This window comes from Protomyctophum bolini (assembly GCF_963924005.1).
Source record: "Protomyctophum bolini genome assembly, chromosome: 8".
In the NCBI taxonomy this organism is placed as follows: domain Eukaryota; kingdom Metazoa; phylum Chordata; class Actinopteri; order Myctophiformes; family Myctophidae; genus Protomyctophum; species Protomyctophum bolini.
The window spans coordinates 34973949-34999144 of NC_137869.1; the positions used below are offsets into that span (position 1 = coordinate 34973949).

The following is a 25196-nucleotide window of genomic DNA, read 5'->3' on the forward strand; positions in this document are numbered from 1 at the left end:
TGGATGTGTCATCTAGCTCAATGCATTATTTGGTTATCACACTGGAAATTCTGTGAGCAGCAGACCCATTCTTTCAGTTCTATCTTTTTTTTGTCCAATCTGCTAAATCGTGTTATTTTCTCTGTCATTCTCGAAGTTCATGACAGTCCAGTTTAAACTGTGACATTTTAACTCAAACATCTGTAAGAATTTGCCGGCATTAATATTTGGCCAGGGCGAGGAATTGTGACAATGAATATACTTCATTCACCCTGTTAGAGACTTTTGCCCGAGGCACGTTTAATCACAGTCTCTTTATTCTTTCTCTGCAGAGATCGGACCTGTTACCATCACAACAGACCCAAAGAAGTTCCAGTATGAGCTGAGAGAGTTGTATGTCCAGGTGGGTTGAACACTTTACAAATGTCAAAATGAATAGGTTTCAAACTGTAGCGTGTAACTTTAATGATGACTAAATCACACTTGTGTGAGGTGAGTAGCGCTCTTTTTCATCATACATCATCATTATACATCATCGTGCTCAGCCAAACAAAGTCATCGAATCCGTGCTCATACGGACAGACATGCATACACACAAGGCATGTGCATAGGAGTGCCGCTCAAAAAGAGCCTGCCTAGGAAACAGGATGTCCTTGGTTCGATTCGCGGCCCCTGCAATATGTTGAGGTGTCCCTGAGAAAGACATTTAACTGCTTCCCCCTGCGCTCGTATCTGACCACTTGAGCAGTAATCAGCTGGGTGAAGCTAAATTGAATGAATTCTCCCTGTGGAATCAAATGTCTAATTATTATCATTTATTAAGGTAGAATAAGATGCCATAACACGATAGGATGATCAAAGTATAAATGCAAAAAGAGCCATATGTTGGAACCAGGTTGCCCATACAGGTACACTTTTTTTGCATTCTTCAACATGAGCTAATCACACATGACTTCAAAACAGTTTGAGTAAACCTTTATGTATCATCATTTTTTATTCAACCTATATGATGATGATTTTTCTTTATTAAAGTGTCATGCTTCCAAGTAAGCCCAGCCCATACGGTTTTACTTACAGGACACTTTTACATTTCATTTGACATAGACATTGAACCGACATTCACAAACTATGATCAAACTTGCGACAGGAGCAGTCCCTTGAGTGAAATATTCTCTATTTATGAAAGAAATAAAATATTGATGGCGTTTTTAAAACTGCGATTGTCTTCTACTCCAGGCTCTAGAAACAAAATGTGGCGTCTTAAAATACTTCATAATTTAACAACCTATGCGTTAAACCATCTTATAGTAGAGTAGCTTTGGCTGTTGTGGCTACTTAACCCTCCAGCAACCTGTGTTCATTTTCATGTTCCAATGGCCGTTACAAACACATGTATAAACAAAAACATTACAATGGGATTAAAGGACCAAACAGGGTCTTTCCAAGTTCACATTTTTGTGGCACTGCCTGAAGAGAGGCAGGAAGTTGCAAAGGAATGCTCATCATCTTGTATTGCACTTAAGCAACAAAAAAAAAGATTAAAACTGGAATGCACCAGAGACATCTAAGGACCAGCAAGACAGTGAGAGAGGGAGGTAGAGAGACATTTACAGTACACGGAACACAGCATTTGGAGGTCTGCCCTGTGGAGCCTTTGGCAAGTGCTCGTGCATCGTTGGCACATGCTGCTGTTCGTTTGGCGTGAGCATGTGTTGTTGTGTGTAATATTGTACCTCTCATGGTGTTCCTGTTTCTCCTCATTCCCCTCACGCCAACGTATCCTCTCCTCACCTCGTGGCCGCTCACCAGTGCCGTCGCTACGTACAGTATACGCACAATACGCACGCGTATAGTAGTGAGTTAATAGTTACTAGTCCTTACCCGTTCTGAGTATATGAACAGCAAATGATGTTCAGTGTGGGTAATGTGTTGTAATAGATCACATTACTGATAGGGGGGAACGGGGAATGGTTTAAAGATGGTCTTGGGAAGTTAGGTTGGGCACAAAAGTAGGCTAATTAGTAGGCTACTGTAGTTTCTTTTGCAAGAAAATGCTGCAGTACAATCATAAGTACACCATTGATAGCTTGGTATTGTGGCTGCTTTGGAGAGGTTATCCTTTAAGATGAATAATCAGTTGGATAAATATGATTTGAAGTGGAACGTGTTCCTCAGTCATGTTGCAGGTCCTTTGGTGTGATCCATGGTCAGGCAATGCCCTTTTGCTTGTTTATTGTATTAATATACATAGTCCTTACCCGCTGTATGGACTATTGCCCCCCATAAATATATTTAGAGTAACTGACCGGTCGTGCTTTGTGTAAATGGCCGTCGTGAGGTTCAAAGAGTACTGTTCCTTTTTAGATTCCACGGCACCAGCGCCATGGGGGAGGGAGGGCGCACACACACACACACACACACACACACACACAAACACTGGGACCAGCGTGTAGGCGTACTGTAGTAAATAACTGTAGTAAATATAGGCGACTAATAATGTGCATGGGATGGATAGTGCGTGAGTGTGGGTTCAGCGCACACTCGCAATTGCAGCTGGAGGGCGACGCGATACACACACACACACACACACACACACACACACACACACACACACACACACACACACACACACACACACACACACACAGCGATGTATGGATAAATCACAGAGTTGGGAAATGCGCACGCAAGCACATAAAGAAGCAATGATGCACGGGCGTGCAAACGATTAAATGTGTTCAGATATGCAGCTGCTTACCTGCTTCGGTTTCGTTTGCGTGACTGGCTCGCAAATATTTGGCGTCACGCGTGCGTTCAGAAAGTGCGGTGCATTTTCTTTTTGGCATGATGCGTTTTTTGGGGGGTGATGGCAAAGTATTCCAGTCCAAGCATGAGTCGTTGTTGTTTGTTGTTGGTGGAGTGGGCGAGTCTACAGACAGTGCAGAGTAGTTCACAGGTCACATCACAGGAGCAGTGGAAGGGGGAGGGTCCTTCGGATGGCTGGGCTCGGATGGCTGGTGGAGAAGTGTGACGGTTATGACATCACAGCAACTTTGCCCGTGCCTGCCTGCCTTTCTCTTTTGGGGGGGCTCGGTACCCCAAAAATACAGCGAAATTAGAACAAAATACGGCAATGTTTTTCCATGCAAATGCAACGCGCAAATGCACCGCGCAGCCCAAGGGGGCCCTGAAACTTTGTCTAGCCCGGGGGCCCTTGGGTGGGAAAATCCGGCCCTGGCTGTAATCAACTGTCCATTTGATGATTGTTTACAGGCCAATCACAGACAGCTCTGATGATTATTACCAAATCAGCCACGATTTTCTACTCTTTCTACTCCTGATTTGGCTTAGCATGCTGCTTAGCTAAAATTAACGAACATCTTAAGAGGGGAGCCATTATTATCACAAAACCAAGTTTAACTTTATTCCATTTGTTGCAATAAATGCCTAAATCTATTTATGACATGAGTCTTCCTGACTGAATTATTATTTGGTGGGAACAGAAGAGCACAAGGGGTGTTGGGGTGTATGAAAGGGAGGTGGGGGGGTTAATTGAGTCAAGGTGCTATTACTGGGACAATGGGAGAAGGGCGAGGATGATTTTGGGCCAGAGGGGACATGTTGGAAGCAGGATAGACAGGGTCATTCTCTGTCTACACATTCCATCTCCCTGGCCTGGAAACATGGATCACTCCATTCCAGATGTGTCAGTGAAGTATAGTTAGCTATAGCCATCCAATTTAGACAGACCTGGCACGTGCCTGCTGGAATGCTGCAATGCACAACCCCCCCCCCCCCCCCACCCCACAGGGAGAAGGAATGGGGGGGGCACAATGGAAACAAGCCCCCCAGGCTTTTTTTGTTTGTTTTTAACGGTACAGCTGTGCTGTTTTAAATCAGCTAATATCATCATTCAAACACACTTATTTAATAGCTCAGCTGTAATCTCATGACCCATTAACAAAACTATAAGTAATACAATGTGTTAAAGTGTCAAAATAATACAACATTTGAGTGTACTAATTTTCAAGATCAACATGATAATGTTAGTATAATATTTTAATGTTAATATTATTTAATTTACATTTAGTTTATTTATGTTTCATTGTCAGGGAGGAGGGGACTGTCCAGAGATGAGCATCGGTGCCATTAAGATTGCTTTGGAGATCTCCCTGCCGGGGTCCTTCATCTACGTCTTCACAGATGCCCGATCCAAAGACTACAAGCTGACCCACGAAGTCCTACAGCTCATCCAGCAAAAACAGTCACAGGTGCAGACAATCAGTTCTGCTATTAAATGTGAACTCAGAGACAATATGATTAATGACAGTTGGTGAAGGTCTCTCTTCTCTCTCTCTCTCTCTCTCTCTCTCTCTCTCTCTCTCTGTGTGTGTGTGTGTGTGTGTGTGTGTGTGTGTGTGTGTGTGTGTGTGTGTGTGTGTGTGTGTGTGTGTGTGTGTGTGTGTGTGTGTGTGTGTGTGTGTGTGTGTGTGTGTGTGTGTGTGTGTGTGTGTGTGTGTGTGTGTGTGTGTGTGTGTGTGTGTGTGTGTGTGTGTGGGACTACAGCCTGGAAGAAGCCTTTCTAACCAAAGTATCAGCAGCTAGTGCAGACCATCTCACAGCTAGGCTACAGATGTAAATTTTTACTTTGGCAGCCTAGGGCATGTGCATAAGTTGGTTGTGAGGGGCTTACAAATGGCCGGCCTTTCCAAAAGGAGAGCCAAGCCGTTAGCGAGGTACTGCTCAGTTTCAGCCATTATAGGAAGCCGCTCAATTTGGAGGAGGCGTTGTTTCCTTTATCCATGATTTATGTCTGCTGTCCTGTGTCTGACAAGACAGCTGTACTGTATGTAACAATGCTTTGCCGTCCATGCACGTTGTAACTGGCTGTTCTCCTATTGTCAAACTGCACTGGCATGTGGACATAAATAAACATTTCAAATTTGTGTGTGTGTGTGTGTGTGTGTGTGTGTGTGTGTGTGTGTGTGTGTGTGTGTGTGTGTGTATATAGGTGGTGTTTGTGCTTACAGGGGACTGTGATGATCGGGCTCACATTGGCTACAAAGCCTACGAGGAGATTGCCTCCACCAGCTCTGGACAGGTCTTCCACCTGGACAAGAAACAAGTCTATGAGGTAAAAGGCAGTCTATTGGATCTAGAATATAAATTCTATTCTATTCTATTCTATTCTATTCTATTCTATTCTATTCTATTCTATTCACTTGGCTCTGGAATTCAAGATCTATTCTATTCTCGAAAGTATTACTTGTCCTTTCCAGCCGTGGTCCCCAGGTTGTTGTTAAAGGGTCCGTGAGCTGTCTAGCTGACAAAGCGATCAGCTGTTTTCTACATTGTACACACGGCAGCGCTGGTTCTCGCTCTCTAGTTCCAGAAAGTCCAGAAAGAAAACTTTCCAGCTTCAGATGTGCTTTGGTCACGGGTGGGTTCCACCACTACAGTTTGGCCTAGGTTTTGCCCTTAAGCCATGTAAATAAAGCAAAGTAGAAGGGTTTACAACTTTTCATGTCCTGAACCTCACCAGGTCCAAGCCTGGACTCCTGATCATGTTTCTCTGGACCTCGCTGGGAAGGGTGCAGTGAATTGATTGATGCGTAGCTCTTAAAAAACACATTGCTGCATAGACTTTCCAAGAGATGCAAATCAACTCTTTTGGATTAGATGATGTAGTGGCCGTTTGTTGAGGCCATGTGATACTACAAGAAAAAATTCTATAAAGTGAATAATGTTAGTGCCTGCATCTGCCTTCATCAATAAATAAATAAATAAATGTACTCACGCACGCACACACGCACGCACACACACACACACACACACACACACACACACACACACACACACACACACACACACACACACACACACACACACACACACACACACACACACACACACAGAGTGGAGTAATAAAACAGCATTGTTGACCTCTCCTGTCCTCCTGAGCTTCCAAACTGGCCCCCATAACCCCGTGGTCTGACTTGAAGAAAGAGAAGCCTGTTTTGGGAAAGGGATAACTGATTACACAATTGCAGCACCATAATTTAACTTAATATATAGTTGCATCTCATTGTGAGCTTGTTGATTGGCTATTTTCATCATAGGGATTTGACGTAGAGGGAATAAAAGACGATGAAGAGTGGACATCCGCCTAGAAGAGAGTTTTGCATGAGGGAGAGTTATTGAAATGTACAAAATCATTAGGAATTTGGGTGCCTTTATTGTATTCTCTCACTTGGAGATGTTCCAATACATTTCCCCCTTCCCAATAGACGCCTTAACAGACGACGTCACACTGATAAGCAACAGCATACCGGCAGCAGAAGAACCCTGCCTCTCATAAGATGCAATTGAAAAGTTCTAACTGCAACATCAAACTTTCAGATGCTGTTTTTCTCCCAGTGTGGAGGAAGAATGATTAGGATTTATATTGTGATCTCTCGCCCTTGAAATATATAATCTTTGGTTTTTGTTGTGTGTGAAGAATAATGGCAATTCAAATCAGTTGTCCTCAAAACCACACCTCCTGTCGCTGTCATAAGAGCGGGAGGTCCATGGCTGCACGTGCACCTGCAACCCATCAAGTATAATTTATGCAATCGTCCCGCGATGGTGTTGCACACGCAGATCTCTACGCTGACAACAGTCGCATCCGCGATGCGATGTGAGCTTGTATAGCAGCTGTTCTCTGTGCGCAATACTGTTGCGCTTTGAAGTATAAATGTCTCCTAGGGTGCATCTCACTAACCAACACACAAGAGGAGGTTGAATGAACTGAAACCAGCGCTCCCCAAAACAACAGGTTTGGAGATCTGTTGGGAATTGATTACATGAAACAGACCAAATGAGCATCGCGCCTGTCTGTCACAGACGTGCGCAGAGCAAGTTCAGTCAGGAAACTCAGTGCAGTTGCTGCCGGCCGTTAATTGGGCCGCCTCAACATCACGTTCTCATTCACATGATTCACTTCATCCAATCACACACTCATCCCATTTTCATTCCGGCTATTTAAATTGGACATTTGCACTGCTCAATCTGCTTGCTTACTTGCTGCTGCACACTGATACTGCTGCGCTGCTGCCTGCTTAAACTTTTGCTGCTCACCCTCCTCCACGCCACCAGTTGTTTTGGATCTGCTGTTTAGGTACGGGGGATTCGGAGACCCTATGGTTGGGACTGATTGATCGCTTGATCTCAGTACCTAATTAAAGCAAATCCAATTCATTGCCAAACCATAATAAATATATTGCTCATTTTATATTCAATAAATATAATTATATTCCATTCATTCTTGAGATGTCCTGACTGAATTACAATACCTGAACTTACTTGTCCATACCATACCGATTTGATACCAGTGTGTTATAAATATCAGTACATACAGTAAATGACAATCATTTAAATGAATTGTTAAAGTACAGCCACAATATAGTAAAACACGTTTAAACTGTAACATTATACATCATTGCAACATCAACTTAAAAACATCATTCAAATCAAAATCATTCAACGTGACCAAGATTTTGTGCAAATGAGCTATCATCACATACAATGTCGGCTTAATGCATAGACCAGCATTAAGGCACCGCAACAACTCAACTTGTAGTCATTACTTTATTTCTCAAAAAAATCTGCCCCAGCTTTTGTTTTCTTTATATTTGGTGTTCACTGTATTTTATGACTACTATTTCACACATGTCTTCACCCTTAAGAATTGGTAAAGAGTGTCAGCGCCCTGGGTCCCACACAGGAGCTGTATGCCCTGGGTCCCACACAGGAGCTGTATGCCCTGGGTCCCACACAGAAGCTGTATGCCCTGGGTCCCACACAGGAGCTGTATGCCCTGGGTCCCACACAGGAGCTGTATGCCCTGGGTCCCACACAGGAGCTGTCAGGGACTCCTCTGGGGGTTGTGGGTCAGGGCACAGGGGGAATCTCAGTCACTTCCTGCTAGCGGTCCTGCGCATGTTGAGGGGCTGACCTTGCATGCAGCTGTGGGTAGTGGTATATGTGTTTATGTGGTGTGCGTGTCTCTGTGTGTACATATGTGTGTACGTGCATGCATGTGTATTTCTCGCTGCATTTCTCCCAGAGTTCTCATGTTCTTGTCCGTTGGTGTGATTGTCAGGTCCTGAAGTGGGTGGAGGAGGCAGTTCAGTCATCTAAGGTCCACCTGCTGTCTACCGATCACCCCAGTGGGGTTAGCAAGACCTGGAAGTTGCCCTTTGACCCTAGCCTCAAGGAGGTCACTGTGGCTCTGAGTGGCCCAGCACCTGACATCGAGATACGGAACCCCCAAGGTACAATACAACTGTAACTTTGAAAGTGTATGTGGAACACAAATGAATTAACACTAAGAATTGTACAGTGTAAAAGGTCCCAGAGATACAAATCCTATCACATAGGGGTCTCTGGCCTAATGCATCTCAAACGGGTGATCCTTTAGAGATATGGTGAGAAGTTCAGTCATCTGCGAGTGACTCCCAGTAGAGTCGCTTCTCCTTCACTCCTTCAAAGGAGCCAGCTAATTGATTGATTGATTGATTGAAATATTTATTAACAGTTTGAGGAATTACAGTACATTTCAAGCAAAATGTGATTTGGGCATCTAGTATGGATGCATCGTGAGTTTCTTCCTTGGTGCACGTCCCATTGGGAGGAGACACCCTGGCAGACCAAGGATCAGATGGGGGGGTTATATCCCCATGAGGAAGTGGCTAATGTTGCTCGGGTGAGGGAACTCTGGAACCCTCTGCTGAAACTGTTGCCCCTGTGACCCGACTCCAGATAAGCGGCATATTAGGGGCGTCACGATACAAAATTGTCACAATACGATACACAATATTGGGCTCACGATATTGACACGATATTATTATTATATATTTTTTCCAATTATCATCAACATTGGTCATCATCTTCAGTTTAAAAGAGAAATACAATTATACAAGCTTAAGGAACAAGTGAAGTAAGTAATAATACATATATCTGGACTTTACCAACCAAGAATATCTATAATCCAGAGAGGGTCGCATGTAAACAAATCTTCGGCTTTGATGCTATTTTAGATTCGACAGGCCTATTTGACAGTGTAGAAACATAACTACCATGATGCATTAACCGATTCTATTTGACAGTGTAGAAACATAACTACCATGATGCATTAACCGATTCTATTTGACAGTGTAGAAACATAACTACCATGATGCATTAACCGATTCTATTTGACAGTGTAGAAACATAACTACCATGATGCATTAACCGATTCTATTTGACAGTGTAGAAACATTACCATGATGCATTAACCGATTCTATTTGACAGTGTAGAAACATAACTACCATGATGCATTAACCGATTCTATTTGACAGTGTAGAAACATAACTACCATGATGCATTAACCGATTCTATTTGACAGTGTAGAAACATAACTACCATGATGCATTAACCGATTCTATTTGACAGTGTAGAAACATAACTACCATGATGCATTAACCGATTCTATTTGACAGTGTAGAAACATAACTACCATGATGCATTAACCGATTCCGTACATACGACGTTGCCACACGTCATAGCGCCACCTACCGACGCGTACATAGGACGTATGAGGATGTCCTAGCGCATCCTCAATAATACCGAGATAAGAATATTCTGAATTTTTTCCTTTTTTTTTGTTGTCAGTTGGCCTTTTGGCTGCCGTATGCTACGCTCTGCACTAAAACTAGCTTACCGTTGATTTAGCTGTTAGTGCGGCAGAAAGAATGACTTGTCTCTGCTAATCCAGGGCGCTCTCCGTGGTTATGAACGGATCGATATACTGGCGCTTCATTTCTGCTCCTCATCCGTCTCTCCCGCAAAATATGAACGCTTTTTGGATCATATATCGTATAAATTAAAATGATCGCAATGTAAGCTAGCAATGTAAAGTCAACTTTTTTTAGTAGATTGTTTCCGGGTCGTGGGTTTCAGAGTAAAAGCCGCCAGACAACTCTGGCACCCCAGAGCTCCTATTTTGAAGAACTTCCGGCACCGATTGTGTTTTAACGAGTGTCAACAAATCAGCTGCACGCAGACAGAACACATGTTCTGTGTTTAATGGCCGCCACAATGCTTTTTGCTTGGTGGCTGTGTTCTGCCCATCAAACACAAATGTTTGGTCACATATCGTCCTGTTTTAATATTGCGATATATCGTGGGACAATATATCGTGACACCCCTACTATATGTAATATTTAATTATGATTGTTTACTTCTTCCCTCCAGGGAAGCTAATTGGGAAGAGTGATGGACTGACCGAGCTTCTGCACATCCCCAACTCCGCTAGAGTCGTCAACATTAAGGACCCGCAGCCTGGGATGTGGTCTATCAAGGTAAACAGTTACATGGAATTGCACATAGAATTCTGGAGATGTTTCTCCCCACAAGATCACAGAGCAGATCCGCCAAAATGACTTACAGCTCAGAGGTCAGTGCTGTAACCTTGAAATTAGTTCACAGCTTTGCACCCTAGAGGTGCTTAACTCCATGTAGTACCCTGCTGGGTCACTTCCAGTATACTCAGTACTCAGAGCAGGCATTCAGCTCGTTAAATGCCGTGATGATAAAAAAAATGCACATTTCAGTTGTTAGTATGTAGATGAAGACGTAGATCATCGGTGGCAGTCGATGTTGTTTTAGCACCTTTTGTTGTTCCCTTACCTTTTGTTTTCGAGCCATTGTTGTTGCATTTCACTGAGGCGGAGCATAGTTGCTGGTGTTCCGCTGTCGGGGAATGCAAAAACACTTGCACTGTGGGGTTCCAAACTTTCCAAACTCTGGGTACCAGGAAATGACAAGCACAAATCACTCAGGTAACAACAAAAAAGTGTTTTTACCTGGATGATTTGTTGGGGGACATGGGATGGCTCCTGTATGCTCTGTAGTTCCCTGCTGGGTCACTTCCAGTATACTCAGTATGGTTGTGTAATGTCCTATCAACCCTTCCCAATGATTTAAAGGAGAAGGGAGGAGACGAACCCCCCCCCTCCTCACTTGTGTTTCCTCTCCGGAGGATAAGTTTTAATGGTGGGCATGACTATGGAGGCGTGGGACAGATTAATGACGGCTCTGTAACCCCCTGAGTCCCCTGAAAAGGAGTACCGGTATTCTTTTCTATAACATATGTTATGTTTGTTTTTGTTGCTGTTTGGCATTGCCATGGTAACCCTGTCTTCCAGGCTGCTCTACTTCCCTTCATATCACTTTGCCAGGTCTTTCATGCCTCCTCCTTATCGCATCACACTCCAGGAGCCATGACATCATAGGACTGCAGTGTGATGTAAATCCTCAGCCACGTTCGCAATGTGTGTGTTCGTCTCTAGACACAGTGCTTCTGTTCAATCCAAAATTAGTTATGCCTTGCCAGGGCAGTTAGCGGGCTTCTCTGTACATAAAGTACAGATCTGCTATAGCCTTTTTTTTTATATATTTTTTATCCCACGATTTTGTAACCCATTTTTCACCCCTGTGTCAATCATCTAATGTGATCCTGGGCTCTACACACCCTCCACCAACCTAGTCCCCATATATGGGGGACAAGGGGAGAGCAACGGACTTGAACTCATGCTTCCTTCATGCCTGAGTGTCCAAGTTGCTCCTTTACACCTGCCAGGGGGGAGTTTCCCTGGTTGGACGTAGCGCGTGGAAGGAACACGTTATTCCAACCAGTTCCTTTCTCCTCCATCAGGCGCCCCGGCTGGCCAGGGGGAGGCAGTTTAGTGACCAGGATTACTGCATGTTTTTTGTGAGGGTACCTACCCCTCTGCTATAGCCTTAAGGCTCATTTATTTGAGACCAGGCCTTCCCAGCTGTATCTGCACTTAACCCATAGATTCATCTGATGTAGGGCCCTCTCACTAAATAAATACCTATGTCAGGGGAACTTCAAACAGAAAAGCTGGCAAGAAATTGGAAGAAATTGCAGTATTGCTGACCTTGGACCATTTTTTATTTCACCGCTCCTTACATGCAGAACAGAAAGTCACCACGTTACTTCTCCTGAAGTCTGCTTTGTTCTATCTGTGTGACTGAATGGGACCGCAGAGCTCTGTCCGACATGCCCACGTTGGCTTTTCCAACTTTTGTCTCATTGTTAACAGTGGGAGGTTTGGTTGTGTAGTGCCTGCATAGCACTACAGTTTGTTTTGTCTATCTGGTCAGAAAAAAAGTGAGGGGCGCTCTTATCATTATACATGACATGAACAACCGTCTACATGACATACATTTTCCCTTCATTGTCAATGGCATTTAATGTTTGTGTTGGCACAAACTTACGTCATATTTGACGGACATTTGACTTAATTTCTCCTTTCATTGTCATATTGAGACGTGTGGGGACAAAAGCTGTATATAGGAGGGCTAGCACCCATCAAAAACACTTACCGGTAATAATACATTAATGAAGAGTTAAACTAATAGTAGAATATTCATTCTCTCGCAAGTTGCTACAACCACATTCTTTAATTTCTCTCTCCCCTTCTGAGAATCAAATCCAGCAGCTCTTATTGTGGCCAATTGTTTTTATGTGTTGTTGTCCTCTTGTTCCCCCCCCAACACACACACACACAAACACTTACCTACCCACCAGCATACCTCTAGTCTACTGTATCTAGCTTCCGTACCTAAAAATATCTGCTTCATCTCATATGAAGTCCTGTTTCCCAGAACCATCTGAAGGCCAGCTGTGGTCAGATGCATACAGTATATACACTTCCGGCTAATGGTCCGTGACGCCCCAATGTACTCGCCCAGGTCTGAGATTAGCCATCCATTTCATTGGCTAATGTGTTGGTGTGTAGTGTACAGTATGGAGAGTGGGATCACACGGCCCCCACACATGTGTTTGTGTGTATATCTGTGAGTGTGTGTGTGTGTGTGACTGTCTGTGTGTATACTGCATGTGTATTGTGTACTGTACGGTATGTCTATGTATGTGTACTAGGCCTATGCGATGATGTTTCTGAGAACCATCCTCACAGTGCTGTGGTGAAACTATAGCAGTGATGACTGCATTTTGGCTTCATACTGCCTGGTGTTTTATGGCCAGTGATAATAGTTTAGGAAGGTTGTAATTTCAAAAGTATGCAAACAACCCAAAGGACTTGTAGCGGTGGCAGACTGCCCTACTCCCATTCACTGACTGTCATCTGTCTCACTGTCTTCTGTTTTGTCTGTCTCCCTCTGTGTCTTTGTCCATCCTGCCTCCATTGTCTCAATTCTCTCTCTCTCTCTCTCTCTCTCTCTCTCTCTCTCTCTCTCTCTCTCTCTCTCTCTCTCTCTCTCTCTCTCTCTCTCTATACAGTATCTGTTCTGTTCTGATTAGACAGCATCCAGGTATCCTGGTGAGCACAGAACATACTGAATAGTAAAAATAAATGGGGGGAAGAGCAGGATCATATTTTTAAGAGACTCAAAGGGACATGGACTTTTTCCTGCAGAACAGATTACTAAAGTATTTATTATTCTATTTATTTTTTCTGTTCTGTTTTACTTATAACACAAGCTGTTCCTTGTCTGAGGATACGATGGTTCCTTCTCCTTTCTTCATGGTCTACCGACTGCAGAACAATGCAGGGCACAAATCACAGTGTTCATTTTCAAAAACATCTAACCGTGATAACAAGCATGAATCCAAATCAATCAATTAATTAGACAGACACTGCTGTGGTCTGCTGCAGGTCAACTTACTTAGAAAAACTTTGCAGTGAAGTAAGAAGCTTACAATATTATGTACCCGTCTATCTAGAGTACATTTCATGTTTGAATTTTAAAACGTTTTAGAATGTACTCTTTATTAATTATATATATATATATATATATATATATATATATATATATTGAAGTAAAGAATAATTATAAAAGTTGTAATAATCAATGAGAAATTATTATTCCTATAGACAGAAATAGCTATAGTCTTGCTTCCTGCATTTGAGAGTGACCAAGTCATGAGCATAGGGACACGCGGGTGTCCTAATTACAAGGTGTTCCAGTGTGACCATAAAAGTGTCCCTCCCTCTCCTTGTTATGTCCCTAATGATCAGCTAAAGACCATCATGTGTCATTCTACAGCAGTGTTTAGGGTGGGTTTAATTACCACAACGTTTTGCTTTTAGGATGGGTGGACATGAACAACATAATGAACCCTAGCGTCCTGGGGCTAACATTCTGTGAAAATAGAAGATCTGAAAAGCTCGCAACACGATGTGCTTTGCAGCGTTGTGAGCTTGTAGATTGGCTATTGTCGTCTCATCTCTAAGTCAGTACAATTTGACTGTACAACACTCTTCTTTTGGATAGAAGGTCAACTCTGGTTTGGTGATCTTCTGTTAAATATACTAACTTAAGTTTCCTTCAGGTAAAGCTTCTTAGCTGGAAAGAGGAAGAAAACAAGACACTGACTAAGTGTTGTTTCCATGTGGATATCCTACTGTACATCATATTCATATGATCAGCCTTTCCCAAATATGGAGGAAAGATCTGTGAATCTTGAATTCACAAAATGTAAAAATGATTCACACACATACGTAAATATGTATGCATTGTGCAATATGCGAAAAAATATTAGGGGTTTATTTCCTTGGCCCATTGGTAGCATGCACAAGAACACTCTTCCTGACGGTCGCCCCTTAGGAGCCACACCGTATAAAATAACCTGTAAAGTAGGATAAATGCCAGTTTAGCTTTGCATGCCTGATTTTGTGCAGCAAGGCATGTCTCATGACACCTCCAAAGTGTTTTACCTCAAGGTGAGGATTTTCCGCTACTCACCAACCTGTATTTCATTGTAATTACTCTGTCTCAGTTTCTACCTTACTTCAAAAGACAGTTGTGTAATAAAGACTACATCAACCCAATTTAGTCACAGTCTGATTATAGTGGTTCTGTCTGCCAAATTAAAGTATGAATGTCAGGATGAATATCTGTTTCGCGTGTGTGAAATGTGGATGATTTATAAGTCATGCGTCGTTTGATATAGGCATTCTTTACTAACTTGTCTATACAAGTAGCATTCTGGAATACAATAGTTTGTTTTTAATCACTTCCTTTTCTTTGCCTCTCAGATTGCTAATTTCGAAAGCCTTATTGAAACTTAGTTGTGTGCCGATGTTGCGTGCCAAAAATGGCCAATCTACTAACTCACAATGTGTCGCATTGTAATGTATGGTGAGCTTGTAGATCTGCTATTTTCTGCGTGCTACACTGGCACACAAATTAAGCTTAACAGCGTTTGTTGTTTCTTAGTTTAAATCAGATAAATCCTCATCATCATCTGGTATTATGGATGATCCAAATCAATCATATTCTCTAATGATGTAAAATAAAATAAAATGTATAATGAGATAAAATAATATTGTGAAATTGTTGTTGAAAAATGTGCACAAAATGTACATCTTCTTGTCCCGACAGACATCTAGTAAAGGATCTCATAGTTCAGTCCGGATCTCAGGTCTCAGCCCCATCGACTTTCGGGGGGGATTTTCCAGGAAGCCCACATTGGACTTCAAGAAAACCACCACTCGGCCTGTTCAAGGTCAGTGAGGTCAAATATCAACCTTTCCAAATAAAGAATTAAGCCACTATTATATGGTATGCTTTATATTACAACATTAGTCTCGTAGACTTTAAGTTGATTTGTCTTTCATCACCCTCTATTTATTTCCTTGTAAACATGTTGTGTCACTCATATGATGTCATACACAGTAAAATCTTTAGTGTTAGGGTTAGGTTGGTTTTAATAAGGCACCCAGTGTTATGTCTAACCTCCTTTGGCACAATAAACTCTGTTACATCATCACCCCAGGTATTCCCACCCACATCCTCCTGAACACCACCGGGCTTTCCCGTCCTGCTCGTGCCGATAGGCTAGAGCTCCTGTCAATCACGGGAGACGTGATGAAGACATTGCCTATTCGCTTTTATCCCGAAAGAGAGCCATATGGCCTCTGGAACATCACCGAGTTCATCCCACCCAATGAGGCCTTCTTTCTGCGGGTGACCGGATATGACAAGGATGGGTACCTGTTCCAAAGAGTCTCCAGCGTGTCCTTTTCCAGCATCGTACCTGGTCAGTAATGCAGGTTGTTGCTTGAAAACAGTAGGCCATGTTGAATGTCATGTTTTTTTGTAATTGTAAACGTACTCGTAACTCATGATGGCTTGAATGTCAGTGAGTGTTTTGTACTGAGAAGAAAAAAGAATATTGTGCCAAAAATATCTAAACAATAGCCAACAAAAGCAGATGTACAAGCTCACACGTTACTTACTAACGCCATGATGCAACACGATGTGAGCTTGTAGATCAGTTATTTGTGGTGTGTGACTCCATTGTACCACAATGTATAGGCTACAAGCTTAAAGTCACTGTTAAGAGGTTTGATGAGAAATAATGAACAATATAATGAACACATGTATGTGTCCATAAATGGCACATAAATGAACACAGTGATTGATTGACTGGTGACTGACTGATGAATAAATTACTTTTCACTAGTAATTGACTGACTTACTGTCATACTGTAAATTAATTGATTTATAAACAGACTGATGGTAACTGTAACTTCCATGTCTCTTCCTGTAAGATCGCCCTAAGGTATTAATGCCGGCCACCACCCCAGGTTACTACCTCCAGAAAGGTGCCATCAACTGCCACGTCGAGAGTCTAATCCCCTTCACCCTACGCTTTACCAGGGATGGGAAACGACTGGGGGTGGACCAGCTCTTCAGGTACAACACAATGGGATTGACTAATCAGTCTTTTAAATAAAATATGTCTATATACCAATACCGTATAATCTTATATAGACACCTGCGTTGTAGACCAAACCGCAGACATGTTCATTTTAAACTAATACATTGGGTCACTGCCATCGGGGTTCAAACCACTGTGATTATACTTGTGCTGTGTGGCCCACATTGTGTTCCTCAGTCATAGTGGTGTGGCTGTCGCAGAGTACCAAATACACAGTAATATTTCATCAATATGCTCAACACACAATTTGTGACTCTGAAAGTGTGTAGGGCAGGCCTTTGTACACCCTCAGAGTGAAATGAACACTCAATTATTTTACATTTGATAAATTAATGAATGTTTTCAACTGTTCCCAGGGAGGCAGACAATGCAGCATGGGAGATTGCTCAGGTTACTATGAAGGATGAGGGCTACTATGAGTGTATTGCTATTAGCAGCGCTGGGACTGGACGAGCTAGCACCTTTCTGGATGTATCGGGTAAGTGGACACACCACCAGGATGGTTTCCCCCAATCACTGTATTACAGGCAATTTAATAACATTTGCAGTAATATACTGTATTTGGTCATTTATTATTAGAACAGTATTGGAATTTGAAATACATGAACTACTAGACACTACACATATGTGACTGGCTACAGTGCTTTGTGCCGCAAACATTATTAAAGTACGGAATGTAAGCTTTCATATGATGTACTGTATCATGTATTGAAATTGAAAAAAAATGACCATATCATAACAGTCATTGAATTATAATAGCCTATGTCTCCATGCCCTGCGGTCACTACAATAACATTGAAGCGATCCAGAAATTGTAACGCTGCCTCTCTCTGTTCACGGAACACGACTCACAGACAGCCAACCTAGCTTCAAGAACACACACACACACACACACACACACACACACACACACACACACACACACACACACACACACACACACACACACACACACACACACACACACACACACACACACACATTCAAACTGTGTTAAACTGTGAAAAAACCCCAAATCAAACTTATTTTCAAATTTTCTGCAGTTTTACAGTTGGCGTATTGAGGGCCTTTTTCCTAGCCTGAGTCACATATATGTGAACAGTCTGAACACATGCACATGTACGCACATGTGCACGTGCAACAAGAGTTGCAAGCCATCCTTTATGAAGTCATCTTAAGCTACCCCATTACACTACTGCATTATCTTGTCACATTAACATTGGATTTCTAAAATCTTCATCCAGTATCAAAATAAGTTGGAAAGATGTAGACAGCAGTATTTATTTTTGTTGTGTTATAACTAGGAAATCAGTTCCTCAGTGTGGATTGTTAGCCAATTAGCACTTCATGAGCATAGGCCTACTGTATGAGGGCAGGAAAACATTACACTGTGTAAACAACCATAATACTAGGTGATGGATCACATGTAACTTGTAGGGCCGGGCAGAAGTCAATTTACAGCACGATCTCTGGTAATGTGCGCCTTACTAGTATTAAGTATAGAGAAATAAGATACTTGTGAGCACACTCACGCCCGTGCACACACGTGCAATGGCACGCCAAGCATAATAGTGAAGTTTACGTCATGCTCAATGGGGTATGGCCTTACACACACATGCCCTGCTTAGAGAATACACTGATTAAATATGGTTTGGAATCCAAGCGTGTATTTTATTGACTTCAGAGTCACTGGCTGTTCATGCTGTGAATCTATGTGGTGGTAGACCGAATGGAACCGTATATGGAGAATGTGACCATAACTCAAAACTGGACTTCTTAAATCCATGCAGGTCACAGCTAGGGTTACGGTTTAGTGCAGTGGTTCCCAAACAGTGTACTGTTAGTCAAGTCCAGGTGTGCCATGGGATTTAGTGAGAATCACATCTCCCTTAGAGCTAAGGTGAGAAAGCTCGGATGGTTAGCTCAACCGTCTGGGCACCTAGGCTGCCGTGGGTTCGACTCCCGATCCCGGCAGCCTTCTTCTGTCAGTATTCTTTCACCTATCAATAAAAGCCAAAAAAGAGATAGGATGAGAAGTTCAGTCGCACGAGAGAGACTTGGAATAGAACCACTGCCTCTTCGCTTGGCAAGGAGCCAGCTTAGGTGGGTCGGGCATCTGGTAAGAATATCTCTCGAGTGTCTCCCTAGGGAGGTCCTCATTGCGTGTCCCACTGGAAGGAGACCCCCGGGCTGACCAAGGATCAGATGGAGGGATTATATCTCCAAAATGGTCTGGGAATGCCTTGGGATCCCCCAAAATGAAGTAATGTTGCTCTCGAGAGGGAAGTCTGGAGCTCTCTGTGGAGCTGTTTCCCCTGTGACCTGACTATGGATAAACAGTTGAAGGTTTCAAGGTTTCATCTAAATAAGCGCAGTGGAGTTACAGACTCTCTGTAGCATTTATTCAATTTTGACAACTGTCGTCCCCTTTGTTTAACGGTATGGCGTTCCGGCACTGAATCTTTTACCAGAAGGTAAAAGTTGGTTCCGGTCCACGTTCACCCCTGGCCCCACCACTAGCGTGGCTAAAACATCAGGAATCTCAGGGGACAGGCTTTTGTCTTTTCCAAAAACCTCTGTTCTTTTCCCTATTTTTGTTTTCAAAAAACATCCTCCTCCATGGAATTTACTGAGTTCCAACTTAGCGAATTACATAGTGTGTTCGAGGGAGTTGAAAGATGGTTTGCATGTTGCTGAGTTTATAAGGTAGAAGAGCCAAGAGAGAGAGAGAGAGAGAGAGAGAGAGAGAGAGAGAGAGAGAGAGAGAATGAGAATGAGAATGAGAAAGTGCAGAGAGAGATCTGCGAGAGACATCCTGTGCTGTATGTTATTGTTCTCAGAATTAAATGAACATTCATGTTTTTACAGTGTGGATGTAACACATCACTTTAAGATTCAAGATTGCTTTATTTTGTCATTATTTCCAACTGTAGCAGCAGAAAAAAACGAAATTACGTTTCTCCTAGTTAAAAAAGACAACACAGGCTCATACAATAATAAATTATCAGTGCAAGACAATACTAAGTATAAATATGTCCCACTTACCTTAAAGAAAAGAAGAGAGATGGTACAGATAGGAGGGGTCTTGGCTTCACTGAGCGTAGCCTCTGATGACAGCTCTGAAACATGTGAAGACTTGGCTCCCACAAACTGTTGTTATCTAAACTCAAACCAGATCGGTCAACTCATCCACTCAAGCAGTGCTCAAAGCATTGTCCCTGGGCCAGTGAGACCAACAAACAAAAACACAAATATACGCATGCATGCAAGCACACACATAAACATACTGTATGAACAATCACTTATACTCTCACACACACACACACACACACACACACACACACACACACACACACACACACACACACACACACACACACACACACACACACACACACACACACACACACACACACACACAAACACAAATAAATTAATGAATGAATGTGCAAACGCACACACACACGTAAACGCATGCACAGTTTGCACACACGGACACCTGTACGTGTATGCTCTCACGTACACTACACGCACACACAAACACCTTCACATCCTGTAATCTCCCAAATGTATGTCATTCTAATCCCGGGGAACCTTATTGAAATCCCCAGCATCCTCCTCCTTATGTCAAGGCCAGATCGAGCTCCCTCTAGGCTCTAACCCCCCCCCCCCCCCCTGTCTCTGTCCTCCCTCTATTTTCCCTTCCTTGCATAGCTCTGGCTCACCTCTGAAGAATGATTGACGATAGGTTTAGGCTCAGGGGATGAGAGTCTTGTCTGTGATGAGTGGGCGAACCTTGTCCAGAACAAAGTAAAAGAGGGAGAGAAATAAGTAGCTTCTATAGGAGAGAGAGAGATACATAAGTAGGTTCTATAGGAGAGAGAGAGATACATAAGTAGGTTCTATAGGAGTGAGAGAGAGAAATAAGTAGCTTCTACAGGAGAGAGAGAGAGAGAGAGAGAGAGAGAGAGAGATTCGCAGGTCTGATGAATGCTGAACATAAACATCAATCTCTAATTCCAAGATTCCAAAACGTTCACACAACTAAGACAGATTTGATGTAGCCTACTCCAGACCACAGTATGCACACACACACACACACACACACACACACACACACACACACACACACACACACACACACACACACACACACACACACACACACACGCAGTATGCACACATTGCTATATTTCGGGGGTGAATGATGTAAGAGCAAAAAGACCACTGTCTGAATATGGTCTTTCTTGTGTCCTGCCTCCTTCAGAGCCCCCCCCGGCCATCACAGTGGAGGGCAATGTGACCGTCTCCCCTGGCTCCAGTGCTGTCCTCAGCTGCCATGTTGTCAGCACGGTCAGCTTCAACCTCACCTGGCTGAGAGGAGGTCAGGACGTCAGGCTGGACCCACGGGCACGCATCCTCGCCAACCTCTCCCTGGAAGTGCACACGGTGACACCGGACCACGCGGGCTGGTACGAGTGTATCGCCACCAACGAGGGAGGACCGGCCACAGAAAAAGTCTACCTCCTTGTGCAAGGTGTGTGTGTGTGTGTGTGTGTGTATGTGTGTGTGTGTGTGTGTGTGTGCATGCGTGCGTGCGTGCGTGCGTGCGTGCGTGCGTGCGTGCGTGCGTGTGCGCCTGCCTGCCTGCCTGCACATACACAGACTCAAGTGTCACACACTGTGGAGGAATGGACTCTTTGCAAACCAAAACTCCCAACTCCCCCCCCCCCCTCACGCCACTACCCCAACCTCTCTCTATAACTCACCTTAATGGTTTTTTGAATGTGTGAAAATGATTTAAGTCTCACGTTCAGGCAGCGCAACGCTCAACTTTGCCATCTGTGGACAGCTCCTATAGTCCTGTTTCTAACACTTCACTGACACTGAATCAGGAACACATTCAGTCAGAGTGATGGAAGAGAAAGTATGGCCAGCTATCTCTATCACTCTTGGCCAGGAAATGGCGATGTAATACAGTGATAAAATATACCAAAATAGTCTGACACAGATATTAGATAGGAAATGTATCAATGTTTGGATGTCACAGTCTTTGATTGGAACAAAACTATTTCCTGGCTTTGCACAGCCTTCATGGCACTGAGTATGAAGCTAAAGGCTTTAATTCTGGTACTCATGCAGACATGTTTGTAGGGGAGCCCCACCAGCTTGCCCTGTCATTTGCCTCATGTCATTGAGTGATACGTTGCTCAAATGACCTAAAACAATTTCCCAGACTTGGGTGGACTATTTCCTTTTTTCCCTCATTTTTCTGTGTTGGCATGTTCGCACTTGTGTGTGTGCGATTATACATTTATTTCCCTACTGCTTTCTCTATTATGCTGCTGTCACACCTTTTTGTTTGTCTCTTTTGGTATCACATTTTCAGCTGGCAATTTCATGGTTTTCTTCTGCCCTCTCACTCTGCCCCATTTCTCTCTCTATTTCTTTCTCTCTCTTCCTATTTCTCCCTTACTCGCTCTCTCTCTGTCCTGAACAGCTGTCAGCAACCCCTAGGGGTTTTCTAATTACCCCTTGGTCAGGCCCTTCCTAGTTATTAGCCTCACTTTGAAGTGGTGGGCCAGTGGTCTGCTGAGCACTAAAGCCCAACTTATATTTTGTCATGTGCCGCTGTCACACACCGCAAATAGATCTACAACCTGTGTTGTGTGACGGCGTATGAATTAAGCATGCGGCAGAGAACAGAGGCAGGCAGAAAGGGATGAACGAATGAAGGTACAGAGGGAACGAGCATAGAAAATGAGATGAAGGGAGTGAGCAGTGATATAATAGGAGAGATGGAGGAAGGGACAGATGGAAGTACAGCTCAATGGCGGGATTGGCAAAAAGCTTCTGAGTAAGGGTAAAACTATGCATTTCCCTTTGAGTACAAACACATTACCCCCCCTCACGCACGCACGCACGCACGCACGCATTGTCAATGGAAATTGAGGACAAAAGTAGCCGATTTGCTCGTCTACATATGACGTGAATTCTCCATCCATTGTCAATTAATGTTTGTTCAAAAGTTCATAATGTAAATATCTGCTCATAATGTAATATACTCATGAGCACATAACGTAATAACGGATTTTAAACTACAGGAACTAGAGGTTCGTGCCACTATCCGGCCCATATATCACCGATTCCACTGACATTCCCATAAATGGAGTTCTTTGTATCTGTCAGTCCTTTTATGCCCCTATGTGGAGAGATCCCTGATTTCATCAGTATATCCCCAGGTAGAGTGACTGGATGAACGCACGGTTCCCAGTTCAAACCCAGGCTCCCCCAGAGTTAGTGTCCAAATGTCCTCGAGCAAGACTCTGAACCCATAATTGCTCCCGATGTGCAGTTTGGTGCCTTGCATGGTTTCCTCTGGCTTCAGTGTATGAATGTGTGTGTGAATGGGTGAATGTAATGCACAATATCTATAAAGCGCCTTGGATAAAGGTGATAAATGCACCATTTACCATTATATGGGCATGTCCTGTTTTGTGCCCATACAGCTGACTGATTTGTTTGCACCTGATGTCTTGACAGCACATTGAGGTTAGACAACACACATATTTGGCACACACTTCATATTCGGGGCATAGCTTAATTGGGAACTCCTTATATGGTTATAGCTGAGTCATGGTTACATGGGCGTGACGCCGTGACCACGTAATGACATGAGCATGACAACGTGTCCTCCCGCCGGTCCTTCCTTAAACCAATTTTAATATATAGGATGTACTGTAATAATCACAATGTAATAACAGCGCATAATGTAACGGCTCCTATTGCTGAAAAAAATGAAAGGTCTTAAAGGTTTAGTTAAATTAACATTCAGATTTTGCATTGTAGGCTGTAAACTACCTGCAAAGCGCCCTACATTTGAACTGTCGACCCTTACTAATTTGACCCCTTTCCCCCTGGTAGTTGCCTTTTAATTAAACTGACTCATGAGTGCCGGGATCGTCTGTTGTTATTTTCTATATCTTGATCCCGTTTGAGCACCTTTTTTTTTTTTTTTACTTCCTTTACTTACGTCTTTCTACCTCCTGTGACCTTCTGGACCCTTACTGTTGGCTGCTGTGGTACAGCAAGCACATTATAGCCTTGGGTGCAGCTTATATTAACCACTGACATGATTCTATGTCAAGGAATTTTCAATTTTCTTTTTGGGTCAAGGTTCTAATATTTCAAATGTGTCGACGTTTTTCTTTTTGCAACATCTGGTAAATTCATGATATATCTTTCAAAACGTGGCGTTTGCTTGTGCTTGAAGTCATGATGGATTGGGTATTGCCTCACACCAACTCCACATTCCTTCACAGCTACTGTACTGTAATGTGTATCTATTCAGCCTTTTGAACCCTCTCTCTCTCTATCGCCCTGTGCCTTCTCTGAGCCTATCCAGACAGAGAAGCTGTCCTACTGTAGAACTGACTCATGGTATGCAAAGAATGAATCGGCCGCCTCACTGTCTTCCTTTCAGCCATGGAAACAGATACATCACTCTTTAGAGTTGTTACAAATTGCTACAAGAACCAGAATTTGATTTTTGAAATGGAATTGACCACTTGAAGTGTTCTGGGGTGAAGATTCGGCGAAAATAGCAGATCTCTCTGATCTGAGGATTTGTCTGTGTGCGTAGGAGGATGTCAGTTTTTGGTTAATTGCATCTAAAACCATTAATCTGCATGTACATCGCCAATAGCCCTGGGCAGATTGGTCTGGCACTCCTCGGTTTGAATGACATTTCGCTCACCCCAGTTGAGTTGTGGGTGACCAATTATAGACCACTATTGAAAGTGGGATATTTTTTGCTGTGACGTCCAGGCCTCAAACCAGGCTCGCATTAGAAAGCCTGGTGATTCTTAATCTTAGACAGACAAGAGAAATACAGACAAAACGTTTTTTATTTTATTTTTTTGTATTTTTTTAAAAAGTATATGATGTGGCCCAGTGTTTAAGGCGATGGGGAATGCTAATCCATTGTGCTCTGCACTCATGGGGTTTAAATTCCTTCCTCATTGGTTTAAGCTCCTTTTCAACATGGTGAAATGGAAAAGGGGAAATGGCACAAATGATTGAGAGGAGTCCTGATACTACTGTACATAGTACATTCTGCTAAATGCCTAAATTGTACATAACTATGATTGACGTGCATATGCCAATTGGGAAGTATTACCTGGGAACGTACTGCTGTTGTAAGCTTCAGGTATTTTCAGGTATTTTCAGCGAAGATATTTGCTGTAGAAGGAACGAAGCACTAGTATATTAATACGGTAGTAAGGACCTTAAGCGGTTTTAAGCTTGTTCTTGGATTGTGTTTTCTATTTCTATGAGTTGGAAATAGCAGAAACTCTTGGAGATGCTGCTGGCAGTCAGCAAAGGATAAGATAGGGAAAACGCAGGCTTTTAAGAATG

At 43.0% G+C, this 25196-nt stretch overlaps 1 protein-coding gene across 2 annotated transcripts in view; it reads left to right on the top strand.

The window, feature by feature from the left end:
- hmcn1 (hemicentin 1) overlaps window positions 1–25196 on the top strand; it is a 221896-nt gene that overhangs the window by 22471 nt on the left and 174229 nt on the right. For both annotated transcript variants that reach the window (XM_080769794.1, XM_080769795.1), the window contains exons 2-11: window positions 312–382; window positions 4092–4250; window positions 4991–5113; window positions 8123–8294; window positions 10256–10362; window positions 15437–15560; window positions 15831–16094; window positions 16609–16753; window positions 17135–17256; window positions 21046–21315. In XM_080769794.1, coding sequence (XP_080625920.1) covers window positions 312–382; window positions 4092–4250; window positions 4991–5113; window positions 8123–8294; window positions 10256–10362; window positions 15437–15560; window positions 15831–16094; window positions 16609–16753; window positions 17135–17256; window positions 21046–21315 — 1557 coding nt within the window. The remainder of the gene's footprint in view (window positions 1–311; window positions 383–4091; window positions 4251–4990; window positions 5114–8122; window positions 8295–10255; window positions 10363–15436; window positions 15561–15830; window positions 16095–16608; window positions 16754–17134; window positions 17257–21045; window positions 21316–25196) is intronic.